The 15,372-nt window shown below is 39.6% G+C and overlaps 1 protein-coding gene across 17 annotated transcripts in view; it reads right to left on the reverse strand.

Moving 5' to 3' along the window:
- Positions 1–336: 336 nt before the first annotated feature.
- ehbp1l1a (EH domain binding protein 1-like 1a) overlaps positions 337–15,372 on the reverse strand; it is a 37,344-nt gene continuing 22,308 nt past the window's right edge. For 8 of the 17 annotated variants that reach the window (XM_077227803.1, XM_077227800.1, XM_077227809.1 and 5 more), the window contains 17 exons: positions 15,241–15,306; positions 12,290–14,802; positions 12,147–12,195; positions 11,560–11,760; positions 10,794–11,270; positions 7,398–10,136; positions 6,746–6,980; positions 6,501–6,655; positions 6,347–6,395; positions 5,732–6,256; positions 5,122–5,173; positions 4,905–4,939; positions 4,634–4,745; positions 2,412–2,511; positions 2,244–2,317; positions 1,668–1,782; positions 337–1,172 (listed from right to left, as the gene is read on the reverse strand). In XM_077227803.1, coding sequence (XP_077083918.1) covers positions 1,082–1,172; positions 1,668–1,782; positions 2,244–2,317; positions 2,412–2,511; positions 4,634–4,745; positions 4,905–4,939; positions 5,122–5,173; positions 5,732–6,256; positions 6,347–6,395; positions 6,501–6,655; positions 6,746–6,980; positions 7,398–10,136; positions 10,794–11,270; positions 11,560–11,760; positions 12,147–12,195; positions 12,290–14,802; positions 15,241–15,306 — 7,588 coding nt within the window. In that variant the 3' untranslated portion in view covers positions 337–1,081. The remainder of the gene's footprint in view (positions 1,173–1,667; positions 1,783–2,243; positions 2,318–2,411; positions 2,512–4,633; positions 4,746–4,904; positions 4,940–5,121; positions 5,174–5,731; positions 6,257–6,346; positions 6,396–6,500; positions 6,656–6,745; positions 6,981–7,397; positions 10,137–10,793; positions 11,271–11,559; positions 11,761–12,146; positions 12,196–12,289; positions 14,803–15,240; positions 15,307–15,372) is intronic. The other 9 variants (XM_077227802.1, XM_077227810.1, XM_077227812.1 and 6 more) reach the window with 5 other exon arrangements.

Genomic DNA, 15,372 nt, shown 5'->3' on the forward strand with positions numbered 1-15,372 from the left:
ACACACGCGCACACACACGCGCACACACACACGCACACACGCACACACACACGCACACACGCACGCACACACGCACGCACGCACACACACACACACACACACACACACACACACACACACACACACACACACACACACACACACACACACACACACACACACACACACACACACACACACACACACACACACACACACACACACACACACACACACACACACACACACACACACTTTAAGGGAGAAATTCTTGTGAAGTGTTATTCACTGCTAAGAGTACATCTGCTTCTGCATTCTGTACCATTCATGGATGAAAGATGATGTCACATAACTATATTCCCAAAAATTGCTTTTTTTATTCAGGTATTTTAAAACAAAATTCTGACACTCAAAGTGCATGCACACACTCTCTTTGAACGATTCTATGCATTTAACATGTCCTATGATATTATAGGCTTCTTAAAATAGAACAGGCAACTCCTATAACAGTATTTGGTGAGGGATCATATCAGGCAATATATGGAGAAATGTTGTGCCAAATGTTGTCTGTGTTGTCAAAATGTATTTATTTATTTATTTTTTGCTGCATTTTAGGTATTTAAACATATGACTTGCATAACATAATGAAATCTCCTCGTTAAAATATCCTGATCCTTCTTTCAAACTCTGCAAACGTATTATATTTTACCTAATTTGACATGAGATATCTTAAAATCGCTGTGCAGCAAAATACACACAAGTTAAATAATGAAGTAACACTGCAAAGGCCACATGTGCTATATTATTTTTTACTGAAAACGTAAAACAAGAAGTGTTGTCAGAACACAACTGACCAACTCTCTATTTAACTTTTTCAAACTAAATGTCCTGAGACTAAAATGTCTCTAAAAGGAAACAACTCTTAATTTATCTGAAATGAGCATTCGTGCTGCTCAAGCTTTTCAACATGAGGACTGAAGATTAATCTCGTCACAGTCTCCTTGTCATATATTGTAATGTCTGGTCCACACACACCTCAATAGTTCATCAGCTCGGTGTTTTACAGGCACAGTCCTGTATAAAAGCAGGTGCACCGCATCCCTCACTGTAACACACACTTCTCTTTCCGACTTCCATACTTCCTGCGTCTCATTTCTAGACCTCTCTCCAACCTCTCGTCCTCTTCAAGAGCCCTTGAGGATGACAACACAGAGAAAGTAAAAAAAGGAGGGAAAAAGAAAGAATGAGAATAAGTCAGAGATCAGTCTTCTGCCGCGTACGGCCGTACCGGAAGCCAGAGATTATAGTTTATAAAGTTATGCATAAGAATATTTTTCTTTCAAAAACGTATCACTTCGCTTCAGAAGGCATTTATTAACCTTCTGTAGCTGTATGGATTACTTTTATGATGGATGGATGCATTTTTATAGGGTTCAAAATCTCATGGGCTACTCACTCCCATTACAAAGCTGGGAAGAGCCCGGGTATTTATTTTAATATAACCTGTGTTTGGCTGAAAGAAGAAAGTCATATACACATACGATGGCTTGAGGTTGAGTAACTTATGGGATAATTTTCATTTTTGGTTGAACTAACTCTTTAAAACGCTGATATTCTGGCTGTTTTACACAGAAGAGTTAGACCAGGAATTCACAGAAAGTATATGTTGTTATTTGAATGAGCCTCACCCTCTCTCTTTGGCATCTATGTCATGAACAAGCTCGTCCCTCTTGTTGACTAAAGACACCAGCTCCTGCAACAACAGCTGCTCTCTGATTTTATGAGCCTGGGTTTTCTTCCATTCTTCAAAAGAAAGACAAGAAATATGGATAATGAAGATATTTAGCCACATGCTACTGACGAAACTACTTTATGAGTGGCAGAACATTTTTAATATGTATAAAAAACATGCAGATGCGTACATTCTCGGTCGGTTACAGTGATTTTGCCAAGACAGACATGTTCCTGGATCAACATATTTAGTTGATCCTGGAACAACATACCTGCCTGAAAATGTAGTCCTAATCCTATCCATACCCATAACTTATACCTAAAATCATATGGAAATGATAGGCGAATAATACTGATGTAGAAGCACCTAACCCTGTTTGTAAGCCTAAACTTGACAGAAACTGTGAACTTGTCCCTTAAATCTGATTGGTTGTTTGGAATGATGTTCCAGGATCAAAAAAGATACTGTACTTGATGAAATCACGTTCACCAATTCTCAGAGATATAGTTCTCCATTTTATCAACAGTCGTACCTTCCACAGCCATTAGATCTTGCAGCTCTTTCTTCAGCAGCTCAAACCTCCTCTCCAAATCTTGCTCTTCTTGTCTGTCACACAGGAGGAATGATTATGTTCAAATGATGCCTTAGAGGCCATCATCTAAAGTAAAGTGTAACTGAGAATAAGTGTGAAAAGACATACAGTAACTGTAGATGGTCTTGTCTCCTGATCAAAGCGTTCTTCTTGTTGACCAGGGTAAACCACTCCTGAATGAGTATCTCTTCTTCTACACGATCACTACCTGTAAAAGCATGACAAAAGCATTTAAATTGATTAAATTGATGGCAAAACTAAATTTTCAGCATCTTAACTCCAGTCTTCAGAAATCATTCTAATATGCTGATATGGAGCTAAAAAAATGTTTCTTCTTGTTATCAATGTTGAAAACAATTGTGCAAAAAATGGAATTTCCAGGATCCTTTGATGCATAGAAAGTTCAAATAAACAGAAATTAATTGAAACAGAAATTATTACTCTCACGTTGGATCAATTTCTCACCCTCGCTGAAATAAATATTAATTTCCTTAAAAAAAATATAAAAAAATACTGACCCCAAACTTTGGAACAGTAGTGTACACTACCTTGTGGTCTATTTAACAACGAATCCTGGGGAATGGTTTGCATGGTTTAAACGGTTTACACAAAAATAATAAAGGTGCAGTAAGCGATTCCTGAAAACCACTGTTGATGTTTGAAATCAACCTAAACAAACACACACTCCTCCCTTCATTGCTCTGCCCTCAAAATGCACATGCAATGCAAGAGTGGATGTCACCATATTATAGCTGAAGTGAAGCAAAATAATGCTTCTGAAAAAATAAAGCGAAAATGATGAACAAACGACAAGGAAGAACAAAAAATGTTCGTTGTAAGTCGCCAGCATGCAGCACACCAGCTCCAGACAAACAATGACACTCAAACTGTCCTGTTACTATAGCTAACATTATAACAACAGCATATCTTGATTCTGTGAAACTGAGCAAAAGCAATGTTAACACTAGGTCGGATTGAAAACCGAAACTGAAAGGACTGCACATGGCGTATGATGCACGGAACGAGCTGTTCTTCCTGTTTGAATAAAGTGTCGTATAAATGAGTGTCCCGTCATTCTAAAATTCTCCGTTCACTCAGCGTCTGTGAAGTGGAGCAGGACAACGTCCCACCAGTCCTTGTTTCACACTCTCATCCACAGACGACTGGTTTTGGGTGCGGGAGGGGGCATTTTTACTGCGTGATAAATATAAGCAGAGGTTCATATTATGACCAGAGACGGATTAGTTTGCAGCAGCCAAAGCAAGAAAGGTCCTCTTTTAAATGGGGAGTCAACTGTATTAATTCATTACACCTATCTTAAGTCAACCGTAGGGGTCAATATGTAATAAATTGCCATTTTCTTTCTAGGGGGCGGCATATTCCTATTTTGCCCAGAGCGTGTGTGTCGCGTGTGTGCATTGTCGCGGTAGCATACAATGGCAGAGGATGCGAGACGCGGGTGCGAGTAATTAAAAATGCTCCGAATAGTTTAAAAGCCTACATCTATTCTGGGCACATTTCGGCTCTAATGAACAACCTGGTAAGCACGACCTGGAGAAGACACGCGCTGTGCGCGCTCATGTCACGCACACATAGAGCTGATTTAAGTATCCGAACCCGATGGTCAAATTACAATTATTCTGTGTTGTTACGCGAGATTATAAATGGATGATCGTTACCTTCAACAGCGGGCTCGGCGACGGTTGATGTGCGCATCTCTATGGTAACATTATACACTAATGAATGAGCGCTGCTTTTAAATGAACATTTCTTTAAAACAAAATTGATTCGACACAATTTCATTTACTAAATGGCATTAACAGGCTTTGGAATGTCACTGTTTCTGTCAGTGCGACTTCCCGAACAGGCGAACACACGCGTGCGCACGCACACATCACTTTTGGAGTAAAAATTTAAATTGCAGATGCAGTGCACCGCGATGCATCCAGATATCGAATTGAACTGAATCGATGACATGATAATCGTAATCGAACCGAACCGTGAGACCAGTGTAGGTTCACACCCCTACTATAGTCTTTCTTCAAACCTCCCTCTTGCTCACTTTCTGTCCTCCCCCATCATGAGTGGACACGCCCGCAACTGTTGATTGGCTACAAGTGTGTTGTGCTGCTCAGTGAGATCCACTTTCATCAGAGCTTCTCAGAAATCACTTACTGCACCTTTAAACAGCACAGTTGTTTTTTTAACATTGGTAATAAGAAATGTATATATATATATACACACAGTATGATTTATGTTTTTTTCAGTTATACAATTTTGAGCTTTGATTTGTTGCTTGGTAAAAATAACTACTGTACTCAATGACTTACCAGATTCCATAAGTCTTCTGAGTTTCTTCTCCACAACGTCTGCTCTGCGATCTATCTGCCTCTGTTCAGCCTCCAGCGCCCGCATCTCACCAAGTACATATTGACTGATATCCTGCAAATAGAGATACACATCAAGTCTCAAACCCATGTATATGCATTTGCAACTTTTTCAAATATTGGTTTTGAGCTAACATGTATAAACCAAACCATGAAAGACTTAAGTCAAAGATCAAGTCAAAATCAAGTCAAAAATAGAAAATCAAAGAATGACCTGCTTGACTCCTGCAGTGGCCTCTTCAACAAGTTCTACGTTTCCAATACAAGCAAGACAGAAGAACATAGTCAACAACATTTCACAATAGTTTACAACACAAAAACAGATTTTTTTTCAGAAATTCTTACACTCTGCAGAAAACATGTTCAGCCTAGGTTATCAATTTGACAGTGTAAAAAAGTCTTTGAAAGGTGTGTTCTGAGTTAAATCTTACGGGATTCTGAACCTCCTCTGGCTGCCTCGGTTTCTGCTTGGACTGATGCAGTCTGGGTAAAAACATCATAATGTACAGCAGCTCAGTTATATAATACCTTTTATTCAGATTAATCAGTTATATGATCATTGAAAAATAATTACTCACAAAGAGGAAAAAATATATATAGTACGCTATACATAATACAACCCAGTTTCAAAAACAATTTATTTATCTCTCATATTATTAACATTTAAAATAAATGTTTTCTATTTCAGTATCTTTTGAAATGTAATTCATTCCTGTGATGTCAAAGCTGAATATTCAGCATCATTCCTCCAGTCTTTAGCATCACACGATCCTTCAGAAATCATTCTAATAGGCAGATTTGATGATTTGTGGAGAAGCATGTGATTGCTGTAGACTGAAGTAATGGCTGCTAAAAAATTCAGGTTTGCCATCATAGGATAAGATTAAATTTTAAAATATATTCAAATAGAAAACATTTATTTAAAATTTTTCATGATATTAATGTTTTGTATTTTTGATCAAATAAATGCAGTCTTGGTGAGCATAAAAGACATTTAAAAAAGTCTTATTTTGACTAGTAGAGTAGGTTTTAATGTTTTACCTCTGCACTGCTCTGCTGTTCGTGTGGTTCGGGCTCATCCAATGACTCTCCCCGCAGCTTCGATCTGCGTTTTTTTACAAGATCTGCATCCTTGACGTGAGAAAAAGCTTTTGAGGCGTGAGTTCTGGGTGGTGCCACCGGAGGCTGTGCAGACCCTGAACCTCCAGCCTGGCTCAGGCCCTGCGTTCGCTTCATTCTTGGAGGTGGAACCAAAGCACCGGCCTTTCCCTCCCTTTCAGGGAAGCTTCCATTGGTCTCCAGAGTGAGTCCGCTGCTCTGAAGCCTTTCGGCACAGTAGCGAGCAGCGACTTCAGGATCGGTTTCCTCCCTCTTTTCACCAACAGCATAACTGGACTCGCTGCTGTTCTTCTCGATCTGAATGACACTGAGCTCCTGGCCCATGAAACAGGTGCGGATCTGGTTGAGATACGTCATCACGATGAGTCTGTCGGGAACTGCCAGCAGCACCATGTCAGTGGGCTCTATCAGCCTGGAGATGCCCAGTTGAGCAAAGCCATCAAACGCCTATGAATAGAAAAATCTTTATTTTTTACCATTTCCTGATAACAGGGAGAGAAAAAAAGTAATTATCCAATATTAAAAGGGGTGGATCACCTTCTTGTTGTTGCGTTTAATGTCATACGGATCCAGCATTTCATAATTCCTAAAGACAAAATAGCAAACAAACATGATATTGAATAAGATTGAGTTGATCAAATATACATAATCCACTTAACATTTATGCCTTCTTCCCCATTAAAACACCCACACTTTATCTGGATGGAAGTGATGCAGGATGGCACAGAAAGCAAGGCCGTTTCTCCACGAGGTGCTGAAGTTTGTTATTCGCACACCCTTGTAACCTTGTGTGACCTTTTGGCACCATTCCAACAGAGACTGGCTTGAATTTACCAAGGTCGTAATCTGGATTTGAACAAAGAACAAATTAACCACCTGCTCATTAATATCACAATGGTAACAATCAACATAATAAAAAGCAGTAGATCCAACAACCTCTATTTCACTGGTCGGCGAAGTGTTGGCTGTGAAACTTCCCTGAAGGTCTATGGCATCTGGTGCAGGTTTACGTTTATTACGAACAGGCACTGTGGGCTCAGTATTGGCCTTTCCTGAAACCTCAAGCTGATTAGCTGATTGGCTGCCGTCTTCTGGGAAAGAGGCACTTAAACGTTTCTTCACGCGAGGCACTGGAACAGGAAAACTTGAGGAATCTTCAGCTGCTTCTTGTCTAGATAAAAGAAACATCAAACAAAACTGCTGATTTCTACATCTAAATAAACCAATATTGCAAAAGCTATTCAACTCATGTAAATACATCTCTTTCAAGCATAAAAATAAGTTCAGAATTAGTTTCACAAAGCATGACATCAAAATTAAACAAACAAGCACTAATGTCTTCATCTTTTTCATACATTCATTTATTTTATTTACATTTTGAAATTGTTTCATAAAGACAAACAATTTAACTTAACGGTTAAAACCCTTAAAGGCTAAATTAACCATACACTGGCTTTGTTTTTGAAACCCCAACATTATTGGTCAAAAGACAGAGCACCTCTAGGATCAGTTACAGCACTTATAGAAAATAAAAATGTGCATGTGTAATGTCTACAAATGGGACAACAGTCGTTCCTACAAAACTTACCCAGACACATCTAAGACAACGTCTGAGTCATCTAAAGTGTCCATGCTCAAATCAACCTCATTATCTCCAGAATGTACAGCATCCTTTTCTTCCTCAACACTTTGATCTTTTTCAATTTGTTGCTCTTTCACAGGAGACTTCTCGCCATTTTCCTCACAGTGTTCACCAAGTGGAGCACCGGCCTTGTGTATTTCACTGTTAACTGTCACATCAGGAACTATCGGTCCAGTGAGGTCTAAACCGGACTCCTTTTTGTTTAGCTCTAGTTCTTTTTCAATTGTGGTGGTTGAATCCTCAAGGCTGTTTATCCCTGATTCTGCCCTCACCTGCATAGGCACTTCGACGGAACATTGTTTATTGTCTGAGAGAGGAAGGACTTCTACGTTAAGACAATCTACATGAGGAGGTGGACAAGTCAAGGGATCAGTGAGATCATCTGGAAATAAGCAACTTAGACGTTTCTTTATACGTGGTACTGGGACTGGGAGAGTTGAATCTTGATGGTCTTCTGTTTGGAGAACAATGTTGTCTGTATCTGCTTGAGACACAATGGTGGATGAAGGGGCTGGAAGATCATCTGGAAAAGAACCACTAAGACGTTTCTTTATACGTGGCACTGGGACTGGCAGAATTGAATCTTGATGGTCTTCTGTTTGGAGAACAATATTGTCTAAATCTGCTTGAGACACAAGGGTGGATGAAGGGGCTGGAAGATCGTCTGGAAAAGAACCACTGAGACGTTTCTTTACACGTGGCATTGGGACTGGCAGACTTGAATCTTGATGGTCTTCTGTTTGGAAAACAATGTTGTCTGTATCTGCTTGAGACACAAGGGTGGATGAAGGGGCTGGAAGATCATCTGGAAAAGAACCACTAAGACGTTTCTTTATACGTGGCACTGGGACTGGCAGAGTTGAATCTTGATGGTCTTCTGTTTGGAGAACAATATTGTCTAAATCTGCTTGAGACACAAGGGTGGATGAAGGGGCTGGAAGATCGTCTGGAAAAGAACCACTGAGACGTTTCTTTAAACGTGGCACTGGGACTGGCAGAGTTGAATCTTGATGGTCTTCTGTTTGGAGAACAATATTGTCTGAATCTGCTTGAGACACAAGGGTGGATGTAGGGGCAGGAAGATCACCTGGAAAAGAACCACTAAGACGTTTCTTTACACGTGGCACTGGGACTGGCAGAGTTGAATCTTGATGGTCTTCTGTTTGGAGAACAATATTGTCTGAATCTGCTTGAGAAACAAGGGTGGATGTAGGGGCAGGAAGATCACCTGGAAAAGAACCACTAAGACGTTTCTTTACACGTGGCACTGGGACTGGCAGAGTTGACTCTTGATGGTCTTCTGTTCGGAGAACAATATTGTCTGAATCTGCTTGAGACACAATGGTGGATGAAGGGGCTGGAAGATCATCTGGAAAAGAACCACTGAGACGTTTCTTTATGCATGTTACTGGGACTGGCAGAGTTGAATCTTGATGGTCTTCTGTTTGGAGAACAATATTGTCTGAATCTGCTTGAGACACAATGGTGGATGAAGGGGCTGGAAGATCATCTGGAAAAGAACCACTAAGACGTTTCTTTACACGTGGCACTGGGACTGGCAGAGTTGAATCTTGATGGTCTTCTGTTTGGAGAACAATGTTGTCTGGATCTGCTTGAGACACAAGGGTGGATGAAAGGGCTGGGAGACCATCTGGAAAAGAACCACTGAGACATTTCTTTGAACGTGGCATTGCCACTGGCAGATTTGAATCCTGTTGGTCTTCTGTTTGAAAAGCAATGTTATCTGAATCTGCTTCAGAAGGAGGTGTAGATGAAGGGAAGGGAAGATCATCTGTAAAAGAACCACTGAGACGTTTCTTCAGACGTGGCATTCGCACTGGAACATCAATGCATTTGATTCGCATTTTCACTTCATACATCTCCGAAACATTCAAATCCAGCTGTACCTGATCTTCTTTTATGTTCAGTTCATTACCAGCTTGGGTCTTTCTTGTCTCTTCAGACTGAGACACACTGCTGATGACAGAAGACAACATGCTCTTTATTTCAAACTCTTCATTGGCATCATTTATGGTGGTTTGAGCTTTAGTCTTCCGCCTCTGAGGAGCACACAATTGTGTGACTTTTGGAGGCAATAGGGGAAGATTTTCTTCATTGTTGCTATGACATGATGCTATCATTTCTTGGGGTTTGGGCTTCTCTTTGGGTGCTGGTGAACAAATCTCAATTTTGGATACCATTAACTCATTTTCAGCTGCTTCTTTCACTGAAGTATCACCAGGAAAAGAAGCACTTTCGCATTTCTTGGTCCGTGAAAATGGGACAGGTACATGCGTTTCTAAAGATGTACCTTCATCTGCCGTCACTGAAGAACTTTGGATGGTGGTGAGGGCTGTACCTGGCTGTACATTGTGTGAAGTACTCTGAGAATTATGTTCAGTTTGTTTTATGACACAGATGTTGTCACTTTGAGCATTTGGTTCAGCTGAATTGGAAACTGGTGTTGATAACAGAACGTTCTCTTGAAGAATATCCTGCCTCTTGCTCCTTTTTGGTGGCAAAGGTTCTTCTGAAGTTGAAACATCAGTCTGTTCTGCAACAGTCTTTGGGTTATTAGGATTTTTTAAAAACGGTAAAGACGTAGGTGTTTTTTCTTCCTCCAGCAATTCATCCTTAGTCCGTTGGATGAAAAGACAGACTTCGTGCACAATATGATGTTGTGGCCTTAAGGACAAAAATACAGTATCACCAAATTTATTTTTGTTTTGAGATCAGTAATGAATACTGCTTTCCAATGACACACTTATAAACCACAGCCAACTGATACATTCTTTTTAATCAAGCAACATTACCACAGCTTAGATTACAGCCATCAGAAACGGCATACCTTTGCAACATGCAACAAGTAAATTAAAGTCACAAAAGTTGCAGATTTTGTAATAACAGCACAGATATCACAATCTTAGCTAAACAAACAATTGTCTTTAAGGGTGCAGTGTATTTGTTGTTTTAAAATACTTATTCTTCCCAGTTATATGTGCAGATATAACAGTAAGTAAAAACTGTGTCTCTTTCAAAATAGTTCCTGTCTGCCAGTGGCATGATTTGGAGGCTGACAACTCATTAGGCCACACTCATTATTTCTCCAATTCCAATTAGTGCCACTAGGGCATTAAAATGAAACAGTGCACCTTTAGGGCAAAAAGCAGAATTAAACACATGGACAATTCTTTATTATTATTTTTTTTTACAGCCATTTCACTGCAAAATGTGTGCAAATGTGAGGAACACGCTAAAATAAAATAAAAAATAATATAGCCATGCTGTTGTTTGCAGGACTGTCGTTGTTGGGTTTGAATGCAACACTCTTGATGAACTCACCCCTCCTCTTGAAATATTGTGGTTGACACCTCATCCCCTAATGTCTCAAATATTTTACTTTCTGTCACAATCTCATCATTACACGTTTCCTCTTGAACATAAGTTGTACCCTCTTGTATCAAGAAGTCAACACATGTATTATCCTCCTCTTCTTTAGTTATCTCATTAAGGTCAGCCTCCGTCAAGGGGGGCCACTTCCTCATTAGGCAAAATTCTTCATCTTCAACAAACCAGCTTTCAGATTCTTTTGATGAAAGTGATGTTTCTGAACAACCACTAACCAAACGCCACATGTAGGGTTCAGCAGAATCGAACACATCAGACTCTGCTGCCGCCAATGAATGATAACATCCACTAGCTATGCAAGTCCCGCTGCCCTCGGGATCCACAGAGGATGAAAGGCTGGTGAGGGGATCTAAAGCGTCCGTTAACGATCCAGAGCTAGAGGGCTGCAATATTGCTGCAACGGTCTCATAACTAAAAGAAAGCAACACTTAAAATGTGAAAAGTAAAAATAAAAGGTTTTCCAAACAATAAACTGCAAAATATGATATTACTGTAAATTAAAATAAATTGCTCTTACAAAAGAAAACATTTGTATATGGTTAGAGTCATTTTATTGATTTCTCATTACAATTATATAAATGTTACAAAACTTTAAAAAAATAAAAAGCATTGACCTATATAGATTTTAAGTGTTTTTCTCCAACAAAAATCCAACCCAGCATGCTCAATGTTTTCACTCCGTTATGTTATTCGATCTTACCCTCTGTGAAAGACATCAACTATACTCTGAACAAGACCAGAAGATTCTTCTTCTTCTGTTGAAGTATCATCTGCCTCCAAAACCTCCCATCCTAACATTAGAGCAGTCTCTCCTGGCTCTGCGGTATCATGGGTTTTACTAGTGGACTGCTCCCCGACATGTTGCTCCTCTAGAAGAAACTTCTCCTGATGGTTTTCAATACTGATACAGAATAGTTCACGAGTTAAAAGTGAAGTCTGCAGGGTCTGTGATGCAATTCCCATGCACCATGCGCATCTCTCATGTACACGCATCCAAAAATGTTATTTTAGGATACAGCATACAGTGAGATGATATAATAATGTTAGTGAGGAAAGTCATATATTAGCCAGTTCATTCAAATCATGTGGAGGCATGTTTTATTGGATTATTTTGAATGACACAATGGGTGTTGTCTTTACATGAACAAGCTTGCATAAAAGTCCCATAAAGTAAAATACCTACTAAAAAAAATGTGGTCTGCATTTACGTAAAGCAAATCAAACAATGTCAAAGTCTATTGCAAATGCAGCAACAGAACACAAATAAAAAACATGCTAGTAACTCACCCTTCAACCAAGGGCATCTTTTGAAAACTTCCCTTTTCTTTAGGATTATCTTTAAAAAATAAATAAATTTAAAAAAATCTTAACATTTCTGAGAATACTTTTTGTTCAATTTTCAAGCCTCCCTCTAATGTTGGGTATCTTACCAGTTCCTGTTATGTCCAGTGATTGATTCCTTTCTGATTCTATGTATTGAGTAAATTTGGCATCAAATTCAATGTATTCTTGTGGTAGACTTGATGGAAAAATTGCATATGTAGAAGCATCTGGGAAATCAGGAAGCCTTGCTTCAACTGGAGAACATGACACTTCAGTGGCCAGGTTATTGAAACCTATTTCATCATTTGCAGAGAATGAAGCTTCTGAGGAAGATGGCAAGACAAATTTCATCACATGCTCTTCTTTTTTTAGCCTTTCTGAGCATGGAAAACCATAATTGCTGGCCTTATTAGGGCAGGTAGGAGTAAGCAGGAACATAGTTTTTGAATACTCTTCACAATCCTTTGTACAACTTAAAAGAAAAACTGGTCTTTCTTTAAGAGGTTTGACCCATATGGGCTTCTGACCGGACCATATCCTTTCTTGAGACTCTTCTATGGGCATAGGTTTTACTGTAGGAACACCTACGATACAAGAAAGCATTGGGCAAGAATGCAAAATGCTGACTATGTCTGGTTCTTTACTTAGATAGAAGCCCTCCACTTTAACCTGAGGAAGAGAGGGAAAACCAGGTATGCATGTTTCTCTCGGGCAGGTGGGCACTAGTGTAAACATCCTCTGCAAAATACATTTGTCTATTTCTGCATATGGAGTTGCTAAATTACACTGGAAAAGCAGTTCTGATCTGGTTCTCAATGGCCTCTCCAACAGGGGTATTTCATCTGCAAACCATGCTCCTGTGTTTATTCTCTCATATGATGAGAATCCCATTATTCTTGAAGCCTTCGGAACACACTGATGAAGATAAACCATATTGGGAGGAAGTGTAGCTTTGCGCTTATGTGCATATGGAAATCCTGGTATTCTTGCCTTTGATGGACAGGTTGGAGCCAATGCAAACATTATTTTAGTTAATTCACTGAGCCAATCTACTCTGTCAACAAGAACAACGGGTTCTTTTTTAAAAGATGCATTGCACAATGTTTTCTTGTCAATAGACCAATCTAAATGCTCTCTTTTAGAAGGAAATCCAATAACATTTGACTTCTCTGGGCAAGCTGGAAGCATGCAAAGCATTATTGGTTCGGGCACAGATGGAAAACCTGGAATACAGACCCCTGATGGACATGTAGGTGCCACAGCATACATTCTATGACCATTTTCTTTGCATTTCTTGTCCATGTCCAAAACAACAGGGAGCTTCTTTAATTGACTTGACCACAAAATGACTGTACTCATAGGCCAATTGGACGTCTTTGGGATCTGGATGCTGGGACAACCAGCTATATTTGAAACCTTTGGGCAAGAGGGACAAATGTTTTTCATGTTCGGCTCCATCTGTGACTTAGGATGTGGTCTAGATGGAAAGCCAGGAATACATGATGCTTGTAGGCATGTTGGTGCCAGAGCTATAATCTGTGGGGTTTTTTCATCTGTAGTGGAATCAAAAATACCAGTCTGTCTATCTTTGAGTAAATTGCAAAAGATTATTGATTGATCAATAATGCACTCCTTGCCTTCAAGGACCCTTAGAGACGGACATCCAGGGATTCTAGAAAGTACCGGACAGGATGGGAGAAGCTCCAACATATTTGGCTCAATTTGGGTTTCATGGGTAGAATCTGGAATTTGTGCAGCGTTTTCAGAAATTAAGTTTAATATTTCATTTGCAGGCTTGGAATCATCCCTTTGGTTAGAATCAGCAACTGTAGACTCTTGAATGTCTAATTTATCACACGATTGAGTAATTATTTCATCACTGTTTGGTGCAGATGGGAAATCAGGATTAAGCGTTGAAGATGGAACTGTGGCCACCATCATTACAGGGATCTCTAAATACTCAAATGGGTTATCGATGTCTAAAACTTGCATTGGCTCAGGAAGTTCTTCCAATAATAATGTTTCAATGCTAAGCCACTCCTCGTGATGCTTTTCTTCTGGAACTGGGGTCTGTGAAGATGTGTCAACAACAATGGATGTTTCTGGGCAAGATGGACATGGGGCCTCTGTGAGTCTTTTAGCAGATGCAAAGCCAGGAATTCTTGCTTCATTTGGACATGTGCATGTCAGGGACACCATTTTTGCCTCAAAAGGGGATTTGTCCAAATATGGCATAAACAAAATATTTTTTGTTGATCTACATGGCTCATCCCAAATTATACTTAAATCAGTTGGCCAGTTGTTTAGGTCTGTTTTGCATATGCTTGACAGCGCTGTAGATGGACATCCAAAAACTCTTGAGAACAGTGGACATGATGGAAGAAGATCTACCATGTTTGGTACACACTCTTGTTGCAGTCCTGTAGGTCGATCTTTTGTTGTAGAAGCGACCAGACTATTGTGATCTTGTGTAGTCTCTTCTTCTTTCTGTAAAGCGTCAACAAACTGTTCTGTTCTGTCTTGTGCTGCCCATAATATACCTTCAACCACGTCCACGTTTCCAGTCAGAGTGTCTCCATAGTTTTCAGAAGGTGGAATCTGAGCACTTATGCTTTGACAGCTGAGAAAAATAAGTATATGATCAGATGTCATATGACAATTCAAGACAATTTGACTGCATGCGCCATTCCATTTGCTGGCAGCCAATTAACTGTTTCAATGAACGTGTGAACACTTCATGAACTAACAGATGGGCTTGACAACTACAGCAGGCCTAAATTGTCTTCACTACACATCGTTTCCTGTGCCTAGTTTTCACACCATTATGCATTTATTTTTAAAGGCATGGTTGACCCAAAAATTGAAAGGGTCAACTATGTAGGGTCTGACTAAATAAGAAATTCATATAGGTTTGAAACAGCATTTTTCCTTTTGGGGTGAACTATGCCTTTAAGAGAACAGTGGATAATTGTTATGCAGACGGAAAAATTCTGATGCAATTAGGGCAAGGCAAAGCAATAAATTAATACTCTATCTTATGTTTCCTTGCAAAACTCACCTTTCCTCAACAGTCAGAAATAGTGGCATGTCTGGTATGGAGTGCCACATTCTGAAATGCATTTTCCTAGAAACAAGTGTCAAAGTATTTCATGCTCTATCCACTGATAAGCAATACAAAATTAACTTCTGA

This window comes from Siphateles boraxobius, unplaced genomic scaffold, assembly GCF_051911475.1.
Source record: "Siphateles boraxobius isolate OS27281-9 unplaced genomic scaffold, OSU_SipBor_1 130, whole genome shotgun sequence".
NCBI lineage: Eukaryota > Metazoa > Chordata > Actinopteri > Cypriniformes > Leuciscidae > Siphateles > Siphateles boraxobius.